The sequence below is a fragment of the Lissotriton helveticus genome, chromosome 11, assembly GCF_964261635.1.
Source record: "Lissotriton helveticus chromosome 11, aLisHel1.1, whole genome shotgun sequence".
In the NCBI taxonomy this organism is placed as follows: Eukaryota; Metazoa; Chordata; class Amphibia; order Caudata; family Salamandridae; genus Lissotriton; species Lissotriton helveticus.
This window is the reverse complement of record NC_136072.1, coordinates 349,344,348-349,363,257: the sequence shown is the minus strand read 5'-3', so window position 1 is coordinate 349,363,257 and position 18,910 is coordinate 349,344,348. Positions and strand designations below refer to the sequence as shown.

General features: G+C 42.1%; 1 protein-coding gene across 2 annotated transcripts in view; it reads left to right on the top strand.

Moving 5' to 3' along the window:
* The window catches only part of LOC144791089 (serotransferrin-A-like), a 302,511-nt gene that overhangs the window by 83,223 nt on the left and 200,378 nt on the right, over nucleotides 1–18,910 (top strand). For both annotated transcript variants that reach the window (XM_078665746.1, XM_078665745.1), the window contains exons 4-6: nucleotides 5,049–5,240; nucleotides 5,409–5,550; nucleotides 13,596–13,651. In XM_078665746.1, the coding sequence (XP_078521872.1) occupies nucleotides 5,049–5,240; nucleotides 5,409–5,550; nucleotides 13,596–13,651 (390 nt within the window). The remainder of the gene's footprint in view (nucleotides 1–5,048; nucleotides 5,241–5,408; nucleotides 5,551–13,595; nucleotides 13,652–18,910) is intronic.

Genomic DNA, 18,910 nt, shown 5'->3' with positions numbered 1-18,910 from the left:
ACAGGTTACAAGCTTGATACAGAGTCCTTGTGCTGGGAGAATCCTCACAACAGAGGCAATGTGTTGGTTCTGCTAGCGGTTGCGCCGTGCAGCAGAGAAGATGAGTCAGTTCTGCTGGATCCACGGATGGGCTGACCGAGCACCCGCAGGCCCACTTCAAAGGGTCAAGGACTGGCATGTTAGCACTAGCTGTCCCCACCAGAGAAAATTATTTTACCTTTTCCACCGTGCCTGATTCATAGAACGCAGGGGCTCCATCAACAGCAGTCACCATAACTAAGCCATCCGTGTCACAGCACCAAGACTGTAGAGAAAAATTACCTGTACTCTGCAGTTCAGGTAGAATATGAAGTATGCATTTATTTGTAATCACAAAAACTGACTAAACTCGAGGCAAGGGGTCCCCTACCTGATGCTAAAAAGTAGGGCTCTCTCGAGCACAAGATGATTTCAACATCATCATAGGACCTAATGAAGGGCGTGACCTATGAAAAGAAGAGTATCTGTTAGTTTTCCTGTGATACTATCTGTTAATTTTGCTTGTGAAAGAGGCTGCAGTTCCTGAAGACTACATTGATCTTCAATTTTTCTATGTGCCTCAGCGCCAATATGCCTCCTCATTAAGCGAAATCTACTCCTTTCACAGCTAGACATGAGAAGGCACAACCTCCCATTTGTTGCTATTGCTTGTAAGGAACCTAAAGTTAATGATGGGAGGCTGGTCAAAGGACCCTAACAGGCCTATACTGCATTAACTTAGATCATAGGTAGAGAGGCAAAATGTTGCAGAAGGTTTCACTAGCCTAGTTAACTTTCCTTTCCTAGCAATGTAAGATAAGTTGTTTGGGAAAGGTGCATAACTTTGTACAATTCACAAGTATAGTGGTAAACATTCAACCTCTTTACCCATGATTTTTCCATAGTCTTTTGAGTTTGCCACAATTTGTTTCCTTTTTATCTCTACAGTTTTGCATGTTACTTTCACAGACACAGTTTTCTAAACAGATATGCAGTTTGCCCCATGCCTTCTGAGCGTTGTATGTTAATACTTCTCCTGCCACTGTATCACTTGCCACTACATTCTCTCCACTGCATCAACTGACATTATATCATCTCCAGGGACAACCCAGACCCACTTAAAAAAAAAGATTTGAGTTAACCATTATTTTATTAAATACGTATTACCCACGACCAATTTTGAATACCTTACCCTTGACAGTGTATTGTCAGGCGATGGACTCAATCAATCAGGATTTATAAAGCACAGCTAATCATCAGATAGGGATCTAGGTGCTTGCAGGTCTCTGTGTCTTATTCAAACAGCCAGGTCTTGTGGGCCATTCAGATTTACGGAAGTGAGGTGATGGTCCGGTGGTGCATGGGGAGGCTGTTCCAGGTCTTTGCTGCGAAGTGGAAGTAGGAGTGTCCTCCAATTCTGCTTCAGTAGATGCGGAGAGTATGGACAAGTGAAAGGGAGGCGAAGCACAGTTGTCTCGACAGTTTGTGGAAGTTTAGACAGTGGTTAATGTGTGTGAGTCCTTTGTTGTGTAGAGCCTTGAATGTGTGGGTAAGCAGCTTGAATTGGCATCTCTTCTCTACGGGAAGCCAGTGGAGTTGCCTGAGGTGGAGATGTGATGTGGGTTCATTGGGGAAGATCAAGTCTGGCGGCAGCGTTCTGTATGGTCTGAAGCCTCTGTAGGAGGTGTGTGGTGATTCCTATGTAGAGGGCGTTGCCGTAGTATAGGTTGCTGGTGATGAGGACCTGTGTCACGGTACGTCTCATGTGTAGGGGTAGCCACTTGAAGATCTTATGTAGCATGTGCAGAGTGAGGAAGCAGGCAGAGGAGCTGGCGTTGATCTGTGATTTCTTGGTGAGCTTGTTGTCAATAATGATTCTGAAGTTTCTACAGTGAGCGGAGGGGGTGGATGCGGGTCCTAGGTCTGATGGCCACCAGGAGTTGTTCGATGTGTTGCTGCTGTTGCCAAATATCAGTACTTTTGTTTTGTATGTGTTCAGCTGCAGGCAGTTGTTTTTCATCAAGTCAGTGACGTTTGTCATGCATCTGTGGAAGTTGGTTCTGGTGGTGGTGGCTTCGTCTGTGAATTAGAGGAAGAATTGGGTGTTGTCTCAGCAGGAAGTTATGTTGAGACCATGGGATCTGACGATGGTGGCTAGCGGGCTCATATACGTGTTGAAGAACATGGGATTGAGTGATGAGCCCTGGGGGACATCGCTGGTGATTTTCCTGGGTTTAGAGGTGAAAAGTGGGAGGTGGGTCCTCGGGATTCTTCCGGTTAGGAAAGGGGTGATCCATATGAACCTATCCTCTTGGATGCCGATGTGGTGGAGGTTTGATCAGCGTGTGGTGGGATACACTGTTGAAGGCTGCTGAAAGGTCGAAGAGGATCAAAGCTGCTGTTTCTCCTCGGTCAAGGAGGGTTTGTATGTTGTTGGTGGCTGCGATCAGAGCTGTTTCTGCTGTGATTACTGTGGAAGCCGGATTGGGAGGCGTTGAGAAGCTGGTTCTGCTCCAGGAGTGTCATGGCTTGATTGTTGATGATCTTTTCCAGTATCTTCACTGGGAATGGGAGCAGGGAGATTGACCAGTAGTTTTTTAGTTTGCGGGGTCAGCAGATGGTTTTTTGAGTAGTGGTCTGACTTCCGTGTGTTTCCAGGTGGTAGAATGGATGGAGGAAATATGGAGGCGTGTACCTTAGTTGGGGGTCCCAAGTAGACTATCCTACTCATGGTCTTCCAAAGAGTGTAAGTTCCTCATCTCCATCTATAGCTGGCAGATTTTTTAAGCCCCATCAAGGGCCATTCCCAGGTAGCAGCTTTCAGGAATGCCATTAACAACATTATCTTTTCGTAGCCCTAGTTTTACATGGTGGCCAATGTTTAACTGGCAAATACCCATGCCCTTCCAGCTCCCCAGCAACTCCCAGTTTTCATCAGGCGGTGACTGGAAAGAGAAGTTAATCTGACGGGCCTTCCCATTACTAGCCAAAATTGCAGTTCAAATATTTAGTTTGGGCACTGCTAAGTAATTCGTGTTTATGTAACCAGGCAAACCACAGGCTGCTGGAACTGGGATGAGGAAGATGAGTGAGGAGGTAGTTTATTATTCAGTTTAGTCTAGACTAATAATGTCTACATTTCTTAGTTATTTGGTCGATCCTAGACAGCGCTTGTGCTGTCTGGAAGATCTGTTGAATGTACTTTGTGGGCTCTGGAGACCAGCCCCAGGACTTGTTTGCTTCCGCTTTTGCTTAGGGACTTTTTTTCTATTCAACTGTCTCTATATAACTGTCATTATAAAAAATGAGTAGAGGTCAGTAAAATACCAGGATTGCTTTCTGCTTAGGGACTTTCTCTTTTTATTTTCCTGGCAACTTCCTATATTTAACTTTCTTAACAGAAAACGACCAGCAGAGGTCAGTAAAATACCAGAATCACTTTAGCATAACCTAGATTCCAGGCCATAGAAACTTGTCAAGCGGACTGAGTGAAGAAAAGGCATATAGAAGTAGCCTATTGCCAGAAAGCATGGCTGGACAGACATGTCCTTTTGGGCGCTATCTTGGTCTACGTCCTGGGTTTCAGATGTCCAGGCGAATAGGGATCAAGGAAGGTGCAGAACCCAATCTAAGTCAAGAGAAAGTCAGGCATTTCATTGGCTAGAAGCCGGCTCCCTCAACTCCATCCTTCTCTGGACCAGAGAGTATAGCACAGGGGACGGCACTGTGGGCACACCTAGTCACATTTTGCCAGTTTCTGTTATGTTGCCAAGATTAAATGTGATATGATGATGTTACTTACAGTAATGGCATCACATTAAAGGATGTCTGTAGCCTCTTCCTGTGATATCACAGCTGGGAGAGAGTTGCATGATGTCTCAGCTTATGACTTCTATGAAATGACGACGTAGTGTTTCTCGATTTTTAGTCATGACTGTAAAATGTCTGGATTTCATGATTCCTTTTTTTTACATTACCATATTATATATTTGCACCCCGGTGGAGGTCAAAATGAAGAAAATTATACATTTTAGTGCAGCACATGTGAAACTATGTCAGTACCCTCTTTTAGATCTTTCCTTTTACATCACTTTCTTGCTAATCTCCTCCACTACTGTTTTATTTTCTGAATTGCTGGATTTCCGCGGTAAAATAACCCCTAGGAAGTCAAGTGGCGTAGTGAAGTCCCCACTTAAGCAGCTTTAGCGGGGGCTGCCACTGGGGCACATAGGATGGTTAACTGGATCCCGCTAACCGTTAATTAGATATCGATGTTTTTTTCTGTCTGCAGGCATGCAGACAAGGTCCGGCTAAGCAATACTGCAAGGGAGTTCAATGACACAGGGGTGTGTGGGTTAGGCTTACATGCACGGTAAAGTAAACGAAACGAGAAATTATGAAGTGAACACATTAGGGGAAATTACAGAAAAAAGACACAGCAAAAATTGCATAAGATAGAAAACAAAGAAAAAGAAAGGTGAAAGGCAAAAGGTGGGTGGGATGGAGAAATAAAGGACACATTGGAATAAGAAAGGAAAGGTGGATTGGTGAAAGCAAGTGTGAGAATGGATGGAGGGGTAAAGGAAGGATGGATGGAATTGTAAAAGGATACATAGGTGAAAGGGTGAATGCAGCGAAGCATGAAGAATAGACCGCTAGAGCAGAGTGGAAAGATGGGTGGTTAAAAGGATGATGCATGGGGGTATTGATGGGTAATTGCATGAAAAGAAGGATGTATACAAGAAAGTGCGAAAGGGCGGGTGGATGGAAAGGTTAAGGATGGACAAGGATTTATATATAAAATGTGGAAAGGATGATTGGATGGATTGAAGGAACATGAAGAACTGAAGGGATCTTTTCTAAGGATCAGATTTGCTTGCTTCACATCCTCTGTATGATTAGTGGTATGATTAAAGTGGGGGCTATTTAAGGATTTTGGTTACTTCCTTGTCTCTTTGTATATCTGCATCCATCTGGAAATTCGCCTCTTAGCCTGATCTCTGGGTGTACATCTGTTTGTACCATTACAGATGCAGACACCTGCTACTATGCGGTTGCTGTGGTTAAAAAAGGAAGCAACCTTTCACTGAAGCAGCTGCAGGGCAAGAAATCCTGCCACACCGGCCTGGGAAAGACAGCTGGCTGGAATATCCCAATTGGAATACTGCTGGAAAAGAAGTACCTTTCCTGGGATGGCCCAGAAAATGAGCCCATTGAGAGAGGTAAAAATGGGCATTCTGATTACTGGAGATTAGTTCATTTCATTGCTAAAAGTGGCTCGCTGTCAAATAAACCCCCCTTTGAGGTTCTACCTAAGCCCTGGACCGCTCTGCGGTGTAACATTCATTCTAGTGTCCATGTGTTAACTCTATTTTTCATGCCTTCTGCAGCTGTAGCAAAGTTCTTTGCTGCTGCTTGTGTACCTGGGGTAGAGAAGGAGCCAAACCTGTGTCGACTGTGCAAAGGGAAGGGGAAGGCTAAGTGTAGCCGGTCCGGCAGCGAACCCTACTACAACTACAACGGTGCCTTCAGGTTGGTGGTGTCCTCCATTATTTTTATTGACACTAAATTTTATTGAGGTTTTTGGATTAAATCAGCATTTCGCAGAATATACATTTGTAGAAGATCATAGGTATAAATTACCATCTTGAATACAAAAGACCACATAAGCGACAGATGAAACTTTCTTCGAGTCCTATCACCTAGATCCAGACGTGCGAAGTGCTGGACTAGAAGAAGCCAATATTATTGGCGAGCTGTGGATCACTGAACAATTTGGTTGCCCAGTGTATCAAATATGATAAAATAAGCAACCTAATAAAGTAGTTTATAAACAAGAGCATATTTACACATGAGAACAATGCATAATGTACTTGCAATAATGGAGACGGGATAGTCGTCATGTTTGTGACAGAGTAACCCATCCGTCAAACTCTAGGTCAGACCCTTAAACTGGCTGTAGGTCTTTGAGGGTGGTCAAGGTGATAGTTAGGACTACTGGGGCCCAATGTACAAAGATTCATCACAAACCAGAGCTTGCAACTTGCTTACCAATGGGTGTGCAATTTCTGGTGCAGCTTATGTACGAATAGTTTGCCTTGGAAATTGTACATTGACAAAACAACCTGGCTAGTGAACATATTTTGGCAGCTTGTAATTTGGAATCTCCTGTGAATAATCTGCAAATTTTGGGATGGTGGCCTGAAAGGGACAGCTGACAACCATCTTTGCATTTGCTCCCCCAAATCGGAAATATTGTTTCAAGCAACCCTTCTTCATTAAAGGGACGGATACTGCTCCTAAAAAATATTTCACATTTGTGAACACACCGAGTGTGCAGGCAGTTGCCCTCTGGATTACTTCCTTCTCACCTTGAGGCTGCCCAACACTATTCATCATATGCAACCCGTTTGTGATGTCAGTATCTGATCAATGATTTTCGACCACAACTGTATTCGCAATTAGTTGATGCTCTCTATTGATTTTGTCATATAGGATATTCCGTCCTTTTCTGTTAACGATTCGTATTGGGTACCAAAGCGCCTTTTGTAAGTCAGTATTTTCCGACTCACAAAAGGGGTCTCTTGAGGTTGCAAAGCATGTTTTTTTGTAATTTGCAGACTTTGCTATTTCCAAAAAGCTTTGTACATGAGATACCAAGTGCTTACTCCCCTGTTCTGGTACTCAGATGTTTGCAGCAGCCCACCTCGGATTTAAGTCACACTGTTCAGAATGAAGGACACAAATGGAAACAAAGCTTCTGGACCAGAACTTCTAAGGAGGCAATTGACTTATTTAAAGACTTTCTCTGGTCCCCACTCCTGTTGCGCTCTTGCTTGGAGCCCATCATCTTCAGGACATGGAGGGAAAGGGATGGGTCAGTGGTAAAAGGTTGGGTTTACAGTCAGTGGAAAACAGAAATATTCTGAATGGCTTAATATGATCTGACAGCATCAGAGTTCTCTCACCAAAGTTGGGGAGGGACAGAGAGCTAGAACAGGAAGACATACCATCTGTGGTGTGTTTCAGAAAAGCAGTTCAACCCAGCCATTGTTTACTCCCCGGTAAGAAGAAGAAATAAAAGAGGTTATGGCTGCAGTCTGGAGAGCTGAAAACCTCATGTTGGGCACGATTCACAGAACTAACTTAAGACAAAATCCTAAACTTACTACCATTTTGGTATTCACAGAAGGCACTTACTCATTCTTGTATTCACAGAAGGCACATACTTATTTTGGCATTCACAGAAGGCGATGAGTAAGTGCCTTCTGTGAATACCACAATGAGTAAGTTACTCAAAATGAGGTACTTACTCATCAATAAGTAAGTGCCTTCTGTGAATACCAAAATGAATAAGTGCCTTCTGTGAATACCAAAATGAGTAAGTGCCTTCTGTGAATACCAAAATGGTAGTAAGTTTAGGGTTTTGTCGTAAGTTAGTTCTGTGAATCGGGCCCGTTATGTCTGGTCTGTTTCATATAGACCCCAGCAGACTGCTCACTTGACCGCGACGCCATCGGGCGGTGCCGTGAGGTGAACGGCTTTGCAAGCGGGAGACGCGGGAGGCAGACCAGCGTACTGGACCACACTTCCCAGCAGCCTCTGGGGCAGCGCGCCCGTGACGCGCCGGGAGCGACAGGAGGCGCTTGAAAAGGGCTGACACCCCTCTCGCCACGCGAGTCGCGCGCGGGAGAAGCCCGGGACAAGGGCGGGGCCGTCTGTGGCCGTCCGGGGATGATCGAGGACGGGCCGGGCCATCCCCCTTGGTTTGACCGCTGAGTACCCGTAGGTGATTATATTTTGATGTAACTTTGTTCTTATTTAATAACAATCATTTGAGGCACCTGATCAACCCCAAAATGTCTGTCCAAACTACTTTACCCGATAACTATTTGCTGAAAGTAGTTTCCAGAATTAATTGTGACAGAAGGAAATCACTGGGGAAAAGTACTGTTCCAGACCTCCCACTGACTCCATCTGCAGATCTAAATAATGCAGATATTAACATTGACAGCGAGACTGTTACATTAGTGGAGCATGATAACATTGACGTTGATTTAACTACGGCTCCAGACAACTCAATTAGGGTGGAAGATGACCCATGTGAGATTTCTGAAGGTACACCTCAGTCGTCTGTTAGGGCTACTAAATTTATGCGAGCCTGTAAGAAAATGGTACCTAAGCGGGGAAACTACTCTAACAGAAAGAACAGAAAAGATGCCATACACAAGGAGAGCGCCGATGAAATAGGGACATTATCAAATGACAATTGTGTCTCTATTAAGCCTGACCAAATTGACCTGTTACTGAGTACTATTTATAACAAATTAAATATGGTTGTAGATCCTTTGTTAACTAAAATTGATGATCTGCAGGCAGAAGTAGTAAGACTAAGGGCTGCGGTGGACCAGCATGCCGGTAATTTGGAAAAATCTATATCAGATTGCAAAATGCCGGCGTGTGCAACCACTGTCTCTACTACTAATAGGGCGCTATCACAATTACGACCCACTAATAGTGCCCCTTCCACTAATACTAGGAAACAACTGCCTAAAGAGCCACCTGCACCTAAACATACAATAGCTCAGGAGGCAGGCCGACCTTTACAGCAATTAAGTGCTGGGTCGACAAGCTCAGTGTCGGGTACTTTACAGAATGATGTTAGACCTATATCGGCCCCAAATAGTGTGAAGGCAGCTCCGGTACCAGCTGGCTTAGCTTTGCCTGCTGCTACAAGGGGAACGAATGGGGTACCCATGCGGATATGTAGGCGCCCAGTTGACCTTCCACCTGAATGTGTACCCTACGTTGTGGTATTAACCAATGTTCCGATTTTAACCCAGGTCCCTACTACCCAGGAGTCAGCGGAATCTTTGATGAATAAAACAATTTCCTGGCTAAACCGCCACTGTGGTTATACAGTTGGCTACTCTGATCAAATTGTTTCTATCAGAAGAGTCAATTGGATCGGTAATACAAGAAAGACATGCGGGGGTGACTGCTGGATCATCAACTTTAAACATCCGCAACACGTTGCGACTGTTCTTCTTAGGGCAGCCTCACTCACGCAGTCAGAGACAGACGTAGTTGCTAGACCACTGGGTTATTTTTATAACCATCTTAGCAGGCCGCCCTCTGTTAATTGCGGGGAGGGGGTAACAAGTAACTTTACCTATCCATCTTTTGTAAATAGGCCTGTGTTGCCTAATCTCCGTCCTAGCTCCCAGGATGGTATATTTACCCCGCCGATGCATGCGGTGAACTCTGCGACAGGTGGGAATAATTTCGGGAACAAATTTGTAACATATACCCCCAATCCATTTACCAACTATGGTAGTATCTCTCCGCCTGTTAATGGGATGGTCTACCAAGTCCCAATTCAGAATAGGTATCAGTCGTTAAGTTTTCTGGATCAGAATGATTGACATGAGATTGACCCTTCCCGGGGTGATGTTCCTAGTAATAATTGCGGTAAAGTAGATATGTCCGTAAATGAACAAGATGATAAAGTGATTGTAGATTGCATGTTAGTAGGGGGAGATGTCTCAAATACAATGTATAACATAGAGCTTTTTAATCTAGAGGATAACATGTCCATACCCAGTGATGAACCGCCTATTATTAGCCATGAGAGCAATAGGGTAACTTGCCACATTGCCAGCTGGAATAATGCAGGCCTAGTGGCCAAGGAGGATATGTTAGGATGGAAAGATTTTGTGAATTTATTTGACATCATTTGCCTTCAGGAAACCTGGTGTAAAAACTTTAGGGGCATTGATGGCTTTGTATCCTATGAACTCCCTGCCTTGGCCTCAACCCATGGCAGAGCAAAAGGAGGGTTGTTGATGCTGATTTCAGTCAAGTTGCCTATCTTGGTGAAAAACTATGTAAAAGTGGGGGCTCATTCACAAATTCTATGGCTAGCGCAAGAAGCGGGTAGAAATATACTTTTGATTAATTTCTACAATAATATATTTGATGGCACTAGACATGTTGCAATTAATGAATTAGATAGGGCATTAACTAACTGTGTTAAAAATTGTAATGGTGTTTTTGAATTTATTTTTGTGGGGGATTTTAATGTTTCAGTATGTCCATTATCATCTCAGAAGTTATGTGGTGTGTATAATCGTTTGGGTGATGCTGATGTTCATTTTCCCCATCACTCCTATGGAGAAACCCTGAATAACTTTCTGATAGACTATGATATGGAAATTATGGAAAATGTCAAAAATGATGAGGGTGAAAATATACCGACTTTTAAAGGAAGAGGCGCTAATACTATTATTGATTTTATATGCATGTCTTCAACCCTTATTCCGCTATGTTCAGTGCCCAAGGTGGTTGATGTTATGCTAAGTGATCATAACTGTTTAACTACTGACGTAATAATATGGAACCACGTCCATATATGTGAACAAGGTAGTATTGTTAATATTGAACCTCATAGGCAGAATGGTTATAGGTTGAGGTGGAAGGGAGACAAAGCGGATATAACATCTGAGGCTATCATCACTAGTTGTCTAATAGAAATTACAGCAATTTTAAAACAGGATGAAACCTCGGTCGACAGTATTGACCACTTTGATAGAATTAATTCAACCATCAATAAGAAGTTTACCAAAGAGGTTGGGCACAAGAATAGATACAAAAGGGGGTGGTTTGATCATTCGTGTACTATTGCCCGAAGGGATCTTAAAAATGCCTTGGCAGTTAAACCAAGAGATAAGAGCATGGTGATTCAACTTAGGCAGGATTATAATCTGATCCTTAAACGTAGAAAAGCCGAATTACAGCAGGAAGCGTGGGATAATCTGAACCAAGCAGCAGAATTGAAGAATTGTACTCTGTTTTGGTCTACGGTGAATAGCCCATTCCTAAAAGATGATAAGGTACCAGAACTCACATCTAATGTGAGTATGGAATCTTGGATCCAACATTTTTCTACTATTTTTGACTCGACCAATAGACCTGTCCCCAATGGAGAAGGCTGGCCTATTGTAGCCTTAAATATCACCATAGATGAGGTTATGGTTAGTATAAGAGCCAGTAAGGGAGGAAAGGCCCAGGGACCTGATGGAGTACCCATAGACGTGTATAAGACTGCACCGGAGATTTGGGGCCCATTGCTGGCTAAAATCTTCAACGCAGCTATTTGCTGTAAAATACCGTCTACCTGGGAGGAATCAATAATTGTCCCTATTTATAAAAAAGGTGACCGGGGCGATGCCAAGAATTATCGACCAATATCCTTACTGGACTCATCTGTTAAAATTATGAGTCGGGTCCTTTTAGTAAGACTAGAGGAATGGGCAGAAACTAATGAGATTTTAACCAATTGTCAGTATGGGTTCAGAAAAGGGCGTGGCACCATTGAGCAGTGTCTGAATTTAGAGCTTTTGGTAGGGAAATATACCCAGGCCAAAAAAGGGTCGCTTTACTTATGTTTTGCTGACCTAAGCAGCGCTTTCGATATGGTAGACCACGCTATACTATGGGCCAAACTGATAGAAATGGGGGCTCCTAAAGGTATAATTTATTTCCTGGCCCGCCTGTACGAAAAGCTTAGTACCAGTGTCCGATATGGACCTAACGGGGAGTGTACGACTAAGTTCAGGATCGGGAGGGGAATCAGACAGGGGTGTGTTTTAGCACCCCTGCTTTTCACCCTCTTCATAAATGAGATGGATTCTGTCCTGCAGACAGTCACGGCGGATGCCCCTAGAGTTAACAATCTTAACATACCCGTGTTACTCTATGCGGATGACGCCGTGCTACTGTCCAGGACTCCCCTGGGTCTTCAACGTTTGATGGACTGCTTTGTGCAGTTCATTAAAAATAGGAAACTGGTGATTAATAAATCTAAAACATATGTGATGGAGTGTGGGCCTGGTCGAGCTAAAATGAAAAGTAAATCCCATTATTTTATTGATGGTGAACCGGTCCAAAAAGTTGAAAATTTCTGCTACTTGGGAATTACTTTTTCAAATAATGGTCGATGGGATATTGAACACAAATCCGTTAAAACAAAGATGATTAGGAGCGCTAATGGGGTCTTTGTATTTGCCAAGAAGCTGGGGAGTAGACGCATCAAAGACATGTAAAAAATGTATCAATCTAGATGTCTCTCTGTAGCCCTTTATGGGGCAGGTGTATGGGGTTTGTCACCAGCGGGGAGCCTTCAGGTAGAGGAGAATAACTTCCTGAAAAGACTCCTGTGTTTACCCAAATCTACCTCCAACACCTTGGTTCACAAGGAAACAGGGTCTCAAACCCTAAATGACATGATTATGTTAAGACCCTTATTATTGTGGCGCTCTATATGGCTGAGTGATGGCACCTCATTGAACAGAGCTATTATTGAGGATTGCCTTTCTTTGGACCAGCATCTTAAAATCCCTTGGATTAAATACATTATTGAATGCTTCCTAAAGATCTATGGGCTTAATGTGATCAATGATCCATATAGTGCCTCCGATATCTCCAAATTAAATATGAAAATAACTTTTATGAATTATTGCAACGAAAGGCACTTTCTGGAGGATTCTAAACTATCCACATGTATACTGTACAATAGCATGAATGATTTTATTGGATTTCATCCGTACTTGACACAGGTAACCAGAGTTTCGCATCAGTTTGTACTAACCAGAATGAGGATGGGAATAGTACATTATCTTGTTGCGTGCCCAAATATCAAAATGCGTCCTATAGGACCCTGTGCTTGTGATAATAAAACGGAACAGAGCACTAAGCACTTTCTTTTATCATGCAAATTGTATAGTGAATTACGGAAACTTTTTTTAAAGCCTATGTTGAAAAGATTTGGAGTGAGAACAATCACGGACTCTATGAAACTGCTTTTTAATTTGCACAACCAGGACATTTGCTTTTTTACTGCTACATTTTTGCTTAAATCAATTAGCGCCAGGAAAAGTATGTGTTTTTAAGCTTTTTTAAATATTTATTCCATCCCCCTCTGGATAATATATGTACCATGTGTTTTTGTTTTAAAGAAATGCTTGTATCCGTAACTGTATGTGCTTTTATGGACATGTTTTTTAATGTTCCGAATAAAGCTTTATGAATTGAATTGAATTGAATAAGTGCCTTCTGTGAATACCAAAATGAGTAAGTGCCTTCTGTGAATACCAAAATGGTAGTAAGTTTAGGGTTTTGTCGTAAGTTAGTTCTGTGAATCGGGCCCGTTATGTCTGGTCTGTTTCATATAGACCTAGATGAGTTACAGAGGTGAGGAGTTTCAGAAGTATCTGGAAATGGTAAGCAAAACTCAACAAGTGGAATTTGTGAATCAGGATTGTTTTAACCAATTCATTTTGTTCTTTCGAGCATGCCAATGCAATTGTGTTACTGGCCACTTAAAGCATTACAATTTCTGTGTTTCTGAAAGGTGTTAGGCTACATCATTTGGGACATTAGGCCATGCATTTGGTTTGTAGGTAGCTCAGAAATCATCTATATGACTTGATGAATGATATAGAGGGAGATGTGTTTGCCTGTATGTGTTTGATTGGGTAATTTATAAGCTCAGATAATAATGTCCTCTTATTTTGCAGATGCCTGAAAGAAGGAGGAGGTGATGTCGCTTTTGTGAAACATAACACGGTACCAGGTGTGTCATGATACCTTCAGCACTTTGGTTAAAGAGCACATCCAATTACTCTGCCTGAGTGGTAATCCAACTCATGTAATCATTGTGGAGTACACTACAGGTAGTAGACAATGTCTATGCAAAAGCACAAAAAAACTGACACTACATGATACAATCAGTATAGGAAGTCTTCATACTATAAGTAAGATTTTCACAGTGTAAGCCATGAGGAGAAGGGCATTTTCATTTTTCCAGACCTGTCTACCCAGTGTTTTGTGACCACAATTCCCTCATCAGAAGGGACTAATTTTTAATGTGTGCTCTTCGTGGGCCTGTGATACGTACTGGGTACAGCAGAAGAATGTGTTTAGTGTGAATACCGCTACTAGGGGTATTCCATTCTAGTAGAGTACTAGTAAAACTACGTGAAGATCCACATATAAGGTATGATTTCCATCCATATGCTGCTTTGCACTATCAATGGAAGACGCTTGTCACTGTCAGCAGAAAATGTGTTTACTACTATGATCATTGGTGAATGTCACACTAGGTGGATGTCTCACCAATCATCTCCTAAACACACTCACATCTCACAAAAAGAATCAGGGAGGGTAAAGAAAGAAATTGAAAATCAACTTATTATTTCAATTCAATAGAACCTTTCATTATCTTCAAGATTTTAAGCGCATTTGAAAATTGTTATTGCTACCAATAACTGTAAGCCGGGGGATGTGATTGCACTGAAAACCACAGAAATCCAAGCACCAACTGATCGGAAACACTTCCTAACTTGCTAATTACTCAATATATCATGTACTGAAACTACCAGCTGAGATGCTAGCAGTGTGTGCGCTCCCTCTCCACCTCGTTAAGTAATGAAAATATTTTATGCGTCTACGATTCCTTGCATTCGTATCTCCCCAGTTCTAGGTCTCAATGAAGTTAAGTAATCCTACTGCACAAGACCCCTCTAGTTAATACTCAAGTTAAGCATGTGAGGATTGATTTATCACTCAGTTTTTTTCTAAACAGCTAAACATGATTGGATAATCCTGGAGCAAATCTTGTTCACTTAGCCAGTAATATATGTATAACTAAGACATCCACTTTTCAATCTTTGAACGCATTCTTTCTTCCATCGCAAGATCGTATTGATTTGCTGTTCACTCGGAGTCTTCATCTAACCCCAAGCCTCCAGAGGTATTTTAATAAGATTAGTGAAGAGAATATAGATGGGGAATATTAAGAGTATTCTTATATGAGTGTAACATGGTGTGAGATTCAATGTTTGGTACTTGCTAGTGGATCCTCTTTCCAGTCAGACATATACAATTACTGAGAAATAAATGTCATCATTTTAATCACCATTGAATCCAAACATCCTGATTTCACTTGCCCAAAGTTTAGCTATATATTTTCACGCAGCCTTGAGCTCTTGACTCCATTTTAGACATAATGTTCACATTCCACTGAGTTTAGGTCTAATACCGTTAGAACTCATCATTGAAGACTGACCCATCTCTTGAAGAAATTTAACTAGCTTAAGTTTCTTCAAGACATGGACCAGTCTTCAATGATGTGTTCTAACGGTCAGCTTATGGTCAAAACATGAGTCTGACATTGCAGCTTCTACTACCATAGACATTGCTGGGGCGAAAAATCAAGCCTCAAATCGACAAAGGCATTTACCAACATCAACAGTCGTAAAACTGGAAGAAACAGATGAACTTTTCCAATCTTTTTTTAATGAAATGGGTGATATTGTGCTTCACTACAGATTTGATTTTATAATTGAATGATTATATAGAATAAAGGCTCAATCTGCATGTCCCATACTTCCATAGTCGGTTGAGGAGGATAGTGTTAAGGAAAATGTTCAACACTGTAAAGTAATTCAATCCTGACTAAAAGACATGACCACAACTAACTTATCTTCTAGGCACTACATTCACTGACCATTAAGGTGTGAGTGAAGTTCAGTTTCTGCCTCGTATTAAGAGTGTTTCTTTGCACTTGACCTACTATTCTAGTTGACAAGTACACATAATAAACATGTTTTCATCAGCTAAACTTCTTTCATCTTTCTTTATTTCACATGAACTTGTTGGTTTGATTCAGTAGCACGTGTTTTCAGTTCAAGCGGCCTACCTCTGGAAAAGCACAATTTAGTTTGTAGTGAAAACACTCATTTAGGGTTCAAGTACAGAAACAGTGCATGGATGATGCTTTGTAGTGCCTTTCTGAGTTTTTGAGTGATGACTACTGTCTGGTTTTCAGCCTTCTGTGAGATGGAATGCTGAGCCTCACTCAGCCCTCAACAGTCAAGAGACACCGGCATCGCACCTGGGATCCAGTAGGAAGTAGACAGCAAGGGGGTCAGACAAATGTGAAGCCCCAAAGGTCTCACCAGTCCACCCGGAGCAAAGATAGCAAAGTCTGTCTTTCACGACATAGCATCTGGGACCTCATTTAATGAGATGGTTGGCATTAGGTAATCTCACATAAAAAACTGCAGGAGATAGTAGGATGGTTGTCTTGAGGCCTGAACTTGAGATAATTGGCAGAAAGCTCCAAAGAAATGTCCCCATAGCCCCCTTGGTATTATTGTTTATTCTTGTCCAAAGAGTGCTGTGTAGATGAGATGGAGAAGGTCTTAGGGAGCCATAACTGTGCGAGTAACACAAGCACAGTAGTGCAATATCAAGAGACATTCTTCCTCGCCTTCTACTGCTTCAAAGACGAGACTGCAAGAGCCTCCTCTGTTTGCATCTGACAAGACCAGAAACCATAGGGTTTGGGGTAAAACACGGGAGGAAGTGCAGTTGGAGCACTGTGGCCGCTCCGCAAACAGTTAAAGGGCAAAACTGCGGCAGATAACTGCTTTCAGTGGCACGCTCTGCCTCAAGCTGAGATGCCTGTGAAAGAGCAGGAAGATATATTGAACCTGAAAAGGGGGTAAGACGGTTAGTGATCTCCATAGGATAATACATGATACATTGTACTCCAGGGGACAGCAATGAGGGCTTTTGAAACTAAACTGCACCATATTGAATTATGGTTGATGGAGGCAGGGAGGGTAAATTCTGCGGGGTGTAGGATTAGAAAAACAAAGATGCCAATGCAATAGGTGAAAGTTGAGCAAAACTCTGTGTTCTAAATCTGTGCATCAATCTTGATTTTCTGCGTACAAAACCTATTGGAGAGCTTAGAAGGTCCAAGACCATGAGGGCACTGGGATGTGTAGAGATTGTAATCACAATATATTACAACGCAGCAAAGCTAGTACTGAATCCAAAAGGCTTCCATTTAAAATACATAGTCGACAGGACTATCAACAAAGGATAACACCAGGGACAAAAGCATGGTCTCAATACTATGTCAGGGAGAGACGTATGAGACGCAATCCTAAGAGCAGTAGCAGAACAATGCTCCTGTATCTCCACCTGACCTCCAAGACAATCACGAAGAAGCAGAAGATGAAAAAACTGAGAAAGGAAGTTGTGAGATGGCTGACTTGAGGTTTGGTCCTGTATTCTGGCTGCCTGGGGGTGGCTGTCAGATAGAAAATATCAATGTTTTCTCTGATTCACTCTATAGCTATGTATGTGAAGACCCCTGGATGCAGGAAGGGTGAAAATGAGGGATAACGAGGTGTATAAGAACTGACACTATGCCCTTGTATTTGGTTGGTATTTGGTTCTCTTTTTACATTAGCTGTGTTTTCAACCTGTTGCTGGGTTTGTCTATTTTGCTACCATGATTGGAGAATCATTCTTAAAACAGACTCTTTGTAATCGCAAGATGTCCTTTTTGGTATGTACTAAATCCAAATTGCAATGTGTTACCATGGTACTATAATGTAATTTAGTTTTGTAACTATATACTGAATCGCTATTTGGAAGAGGTGTGTTTAGGGTGTCCCTTCCAAATAACAATGGAATATATTAATGTTTTGCAACCAATATCCAAAGCCTTTGTAAAACATTAACATTTTACTGACTATTCAAAGGTAGTGGTAACCCATTTGCAAATGGTATGAGTGTCCAAGAAATATCTTGCACCTTGTGAATGTTTAAATAAAACATTTTAGGAGTAGCTAGTGGTCCATATAACCACTGCTTACTCATAAAAAATGTTTGGTAAAATTGAATTTTTTTTGAAAAGCATCCCTTTTTCCTTATAGGAAAACAGGCTTCATTTAAAATAAAATAAAAATTACTTTATTGAAAGTAAATCACAGACATTGTGGCCTGATGACCCCAGCAATCTACCTTACATGTGATTGAAGCCACTTGTAGTGGATCACAATTTATGACCTAATCTATGCCTAAATAATGAGGTAGGTTGTATTGCGACCTACTATGAATGGTCATTTGCAAATCTACTGGGTCATACATCGGTCACTTTGTAAAATCAGAATCGATTTGGTAACGGTCAGTGCGAAATTTGCAACCACTTTTACCAAATCGATTCTCAGCACGTCTGGCAATGGGTTCTTAATTCAGAGTATTTGCTACATGTACACTCTATGGTGAAAAATTCAAAATCATTATATTATTGTTGGTGTATTTGTGTCTTAAATATCCTTGGATGATTAATTCATTTGGGTTAAAAATCATGTGTTCCGAAATATTTAAACCGTCAATCAATCTCAAAGGAACCTCTGTCTCCTTAATTACATATAAAGCAGTAATTGTATAGATAACTATATTTTTCTGAAACATTTTGTAAAAGCTCTTCAAAGAAATTGTTGACCCGCACAAGCATTTCTGGATCATTAGCTAAGACTCCAGTCATAGAAGCCACAAAACTTACTTTTTGCAAGTGCTGTTTTTCGTTTCCATGCTTTCTGTGGTCTTGAGTTTAGTTTTGATATTCTTGAAGCAATGATGACGTTAGCATTTGCTGATGAATTTTGATATTTAAAACTCACTAATATTCAGACCATGTACATAACACTTTGAGGGTCATTAGGATGACGGGCGGACTTAGTCCGCCCGCCATCCTATCAGGAGTAGGGACCGCCCGCCATAAGGGCGAGGGTCCCGTGGGTGGCATTAGGATGCGGCCGCCACAGTCGCGGCTGCATCCTGCCTTCATAACATTGTGGCAGGCGGTGCTCTCTGCACCGCCCGCCACAATGCTATGAATGCCTGTATGCATTTGCATACACAATGCGGCAGGCACCGCGTGGTGCCTACCGCATTGTATATGCAAATGCAGGGGGGTACCACAGGTACCCCCCCGTGTGCACCCCCCATCCCTCCTTCACTTTGGGGG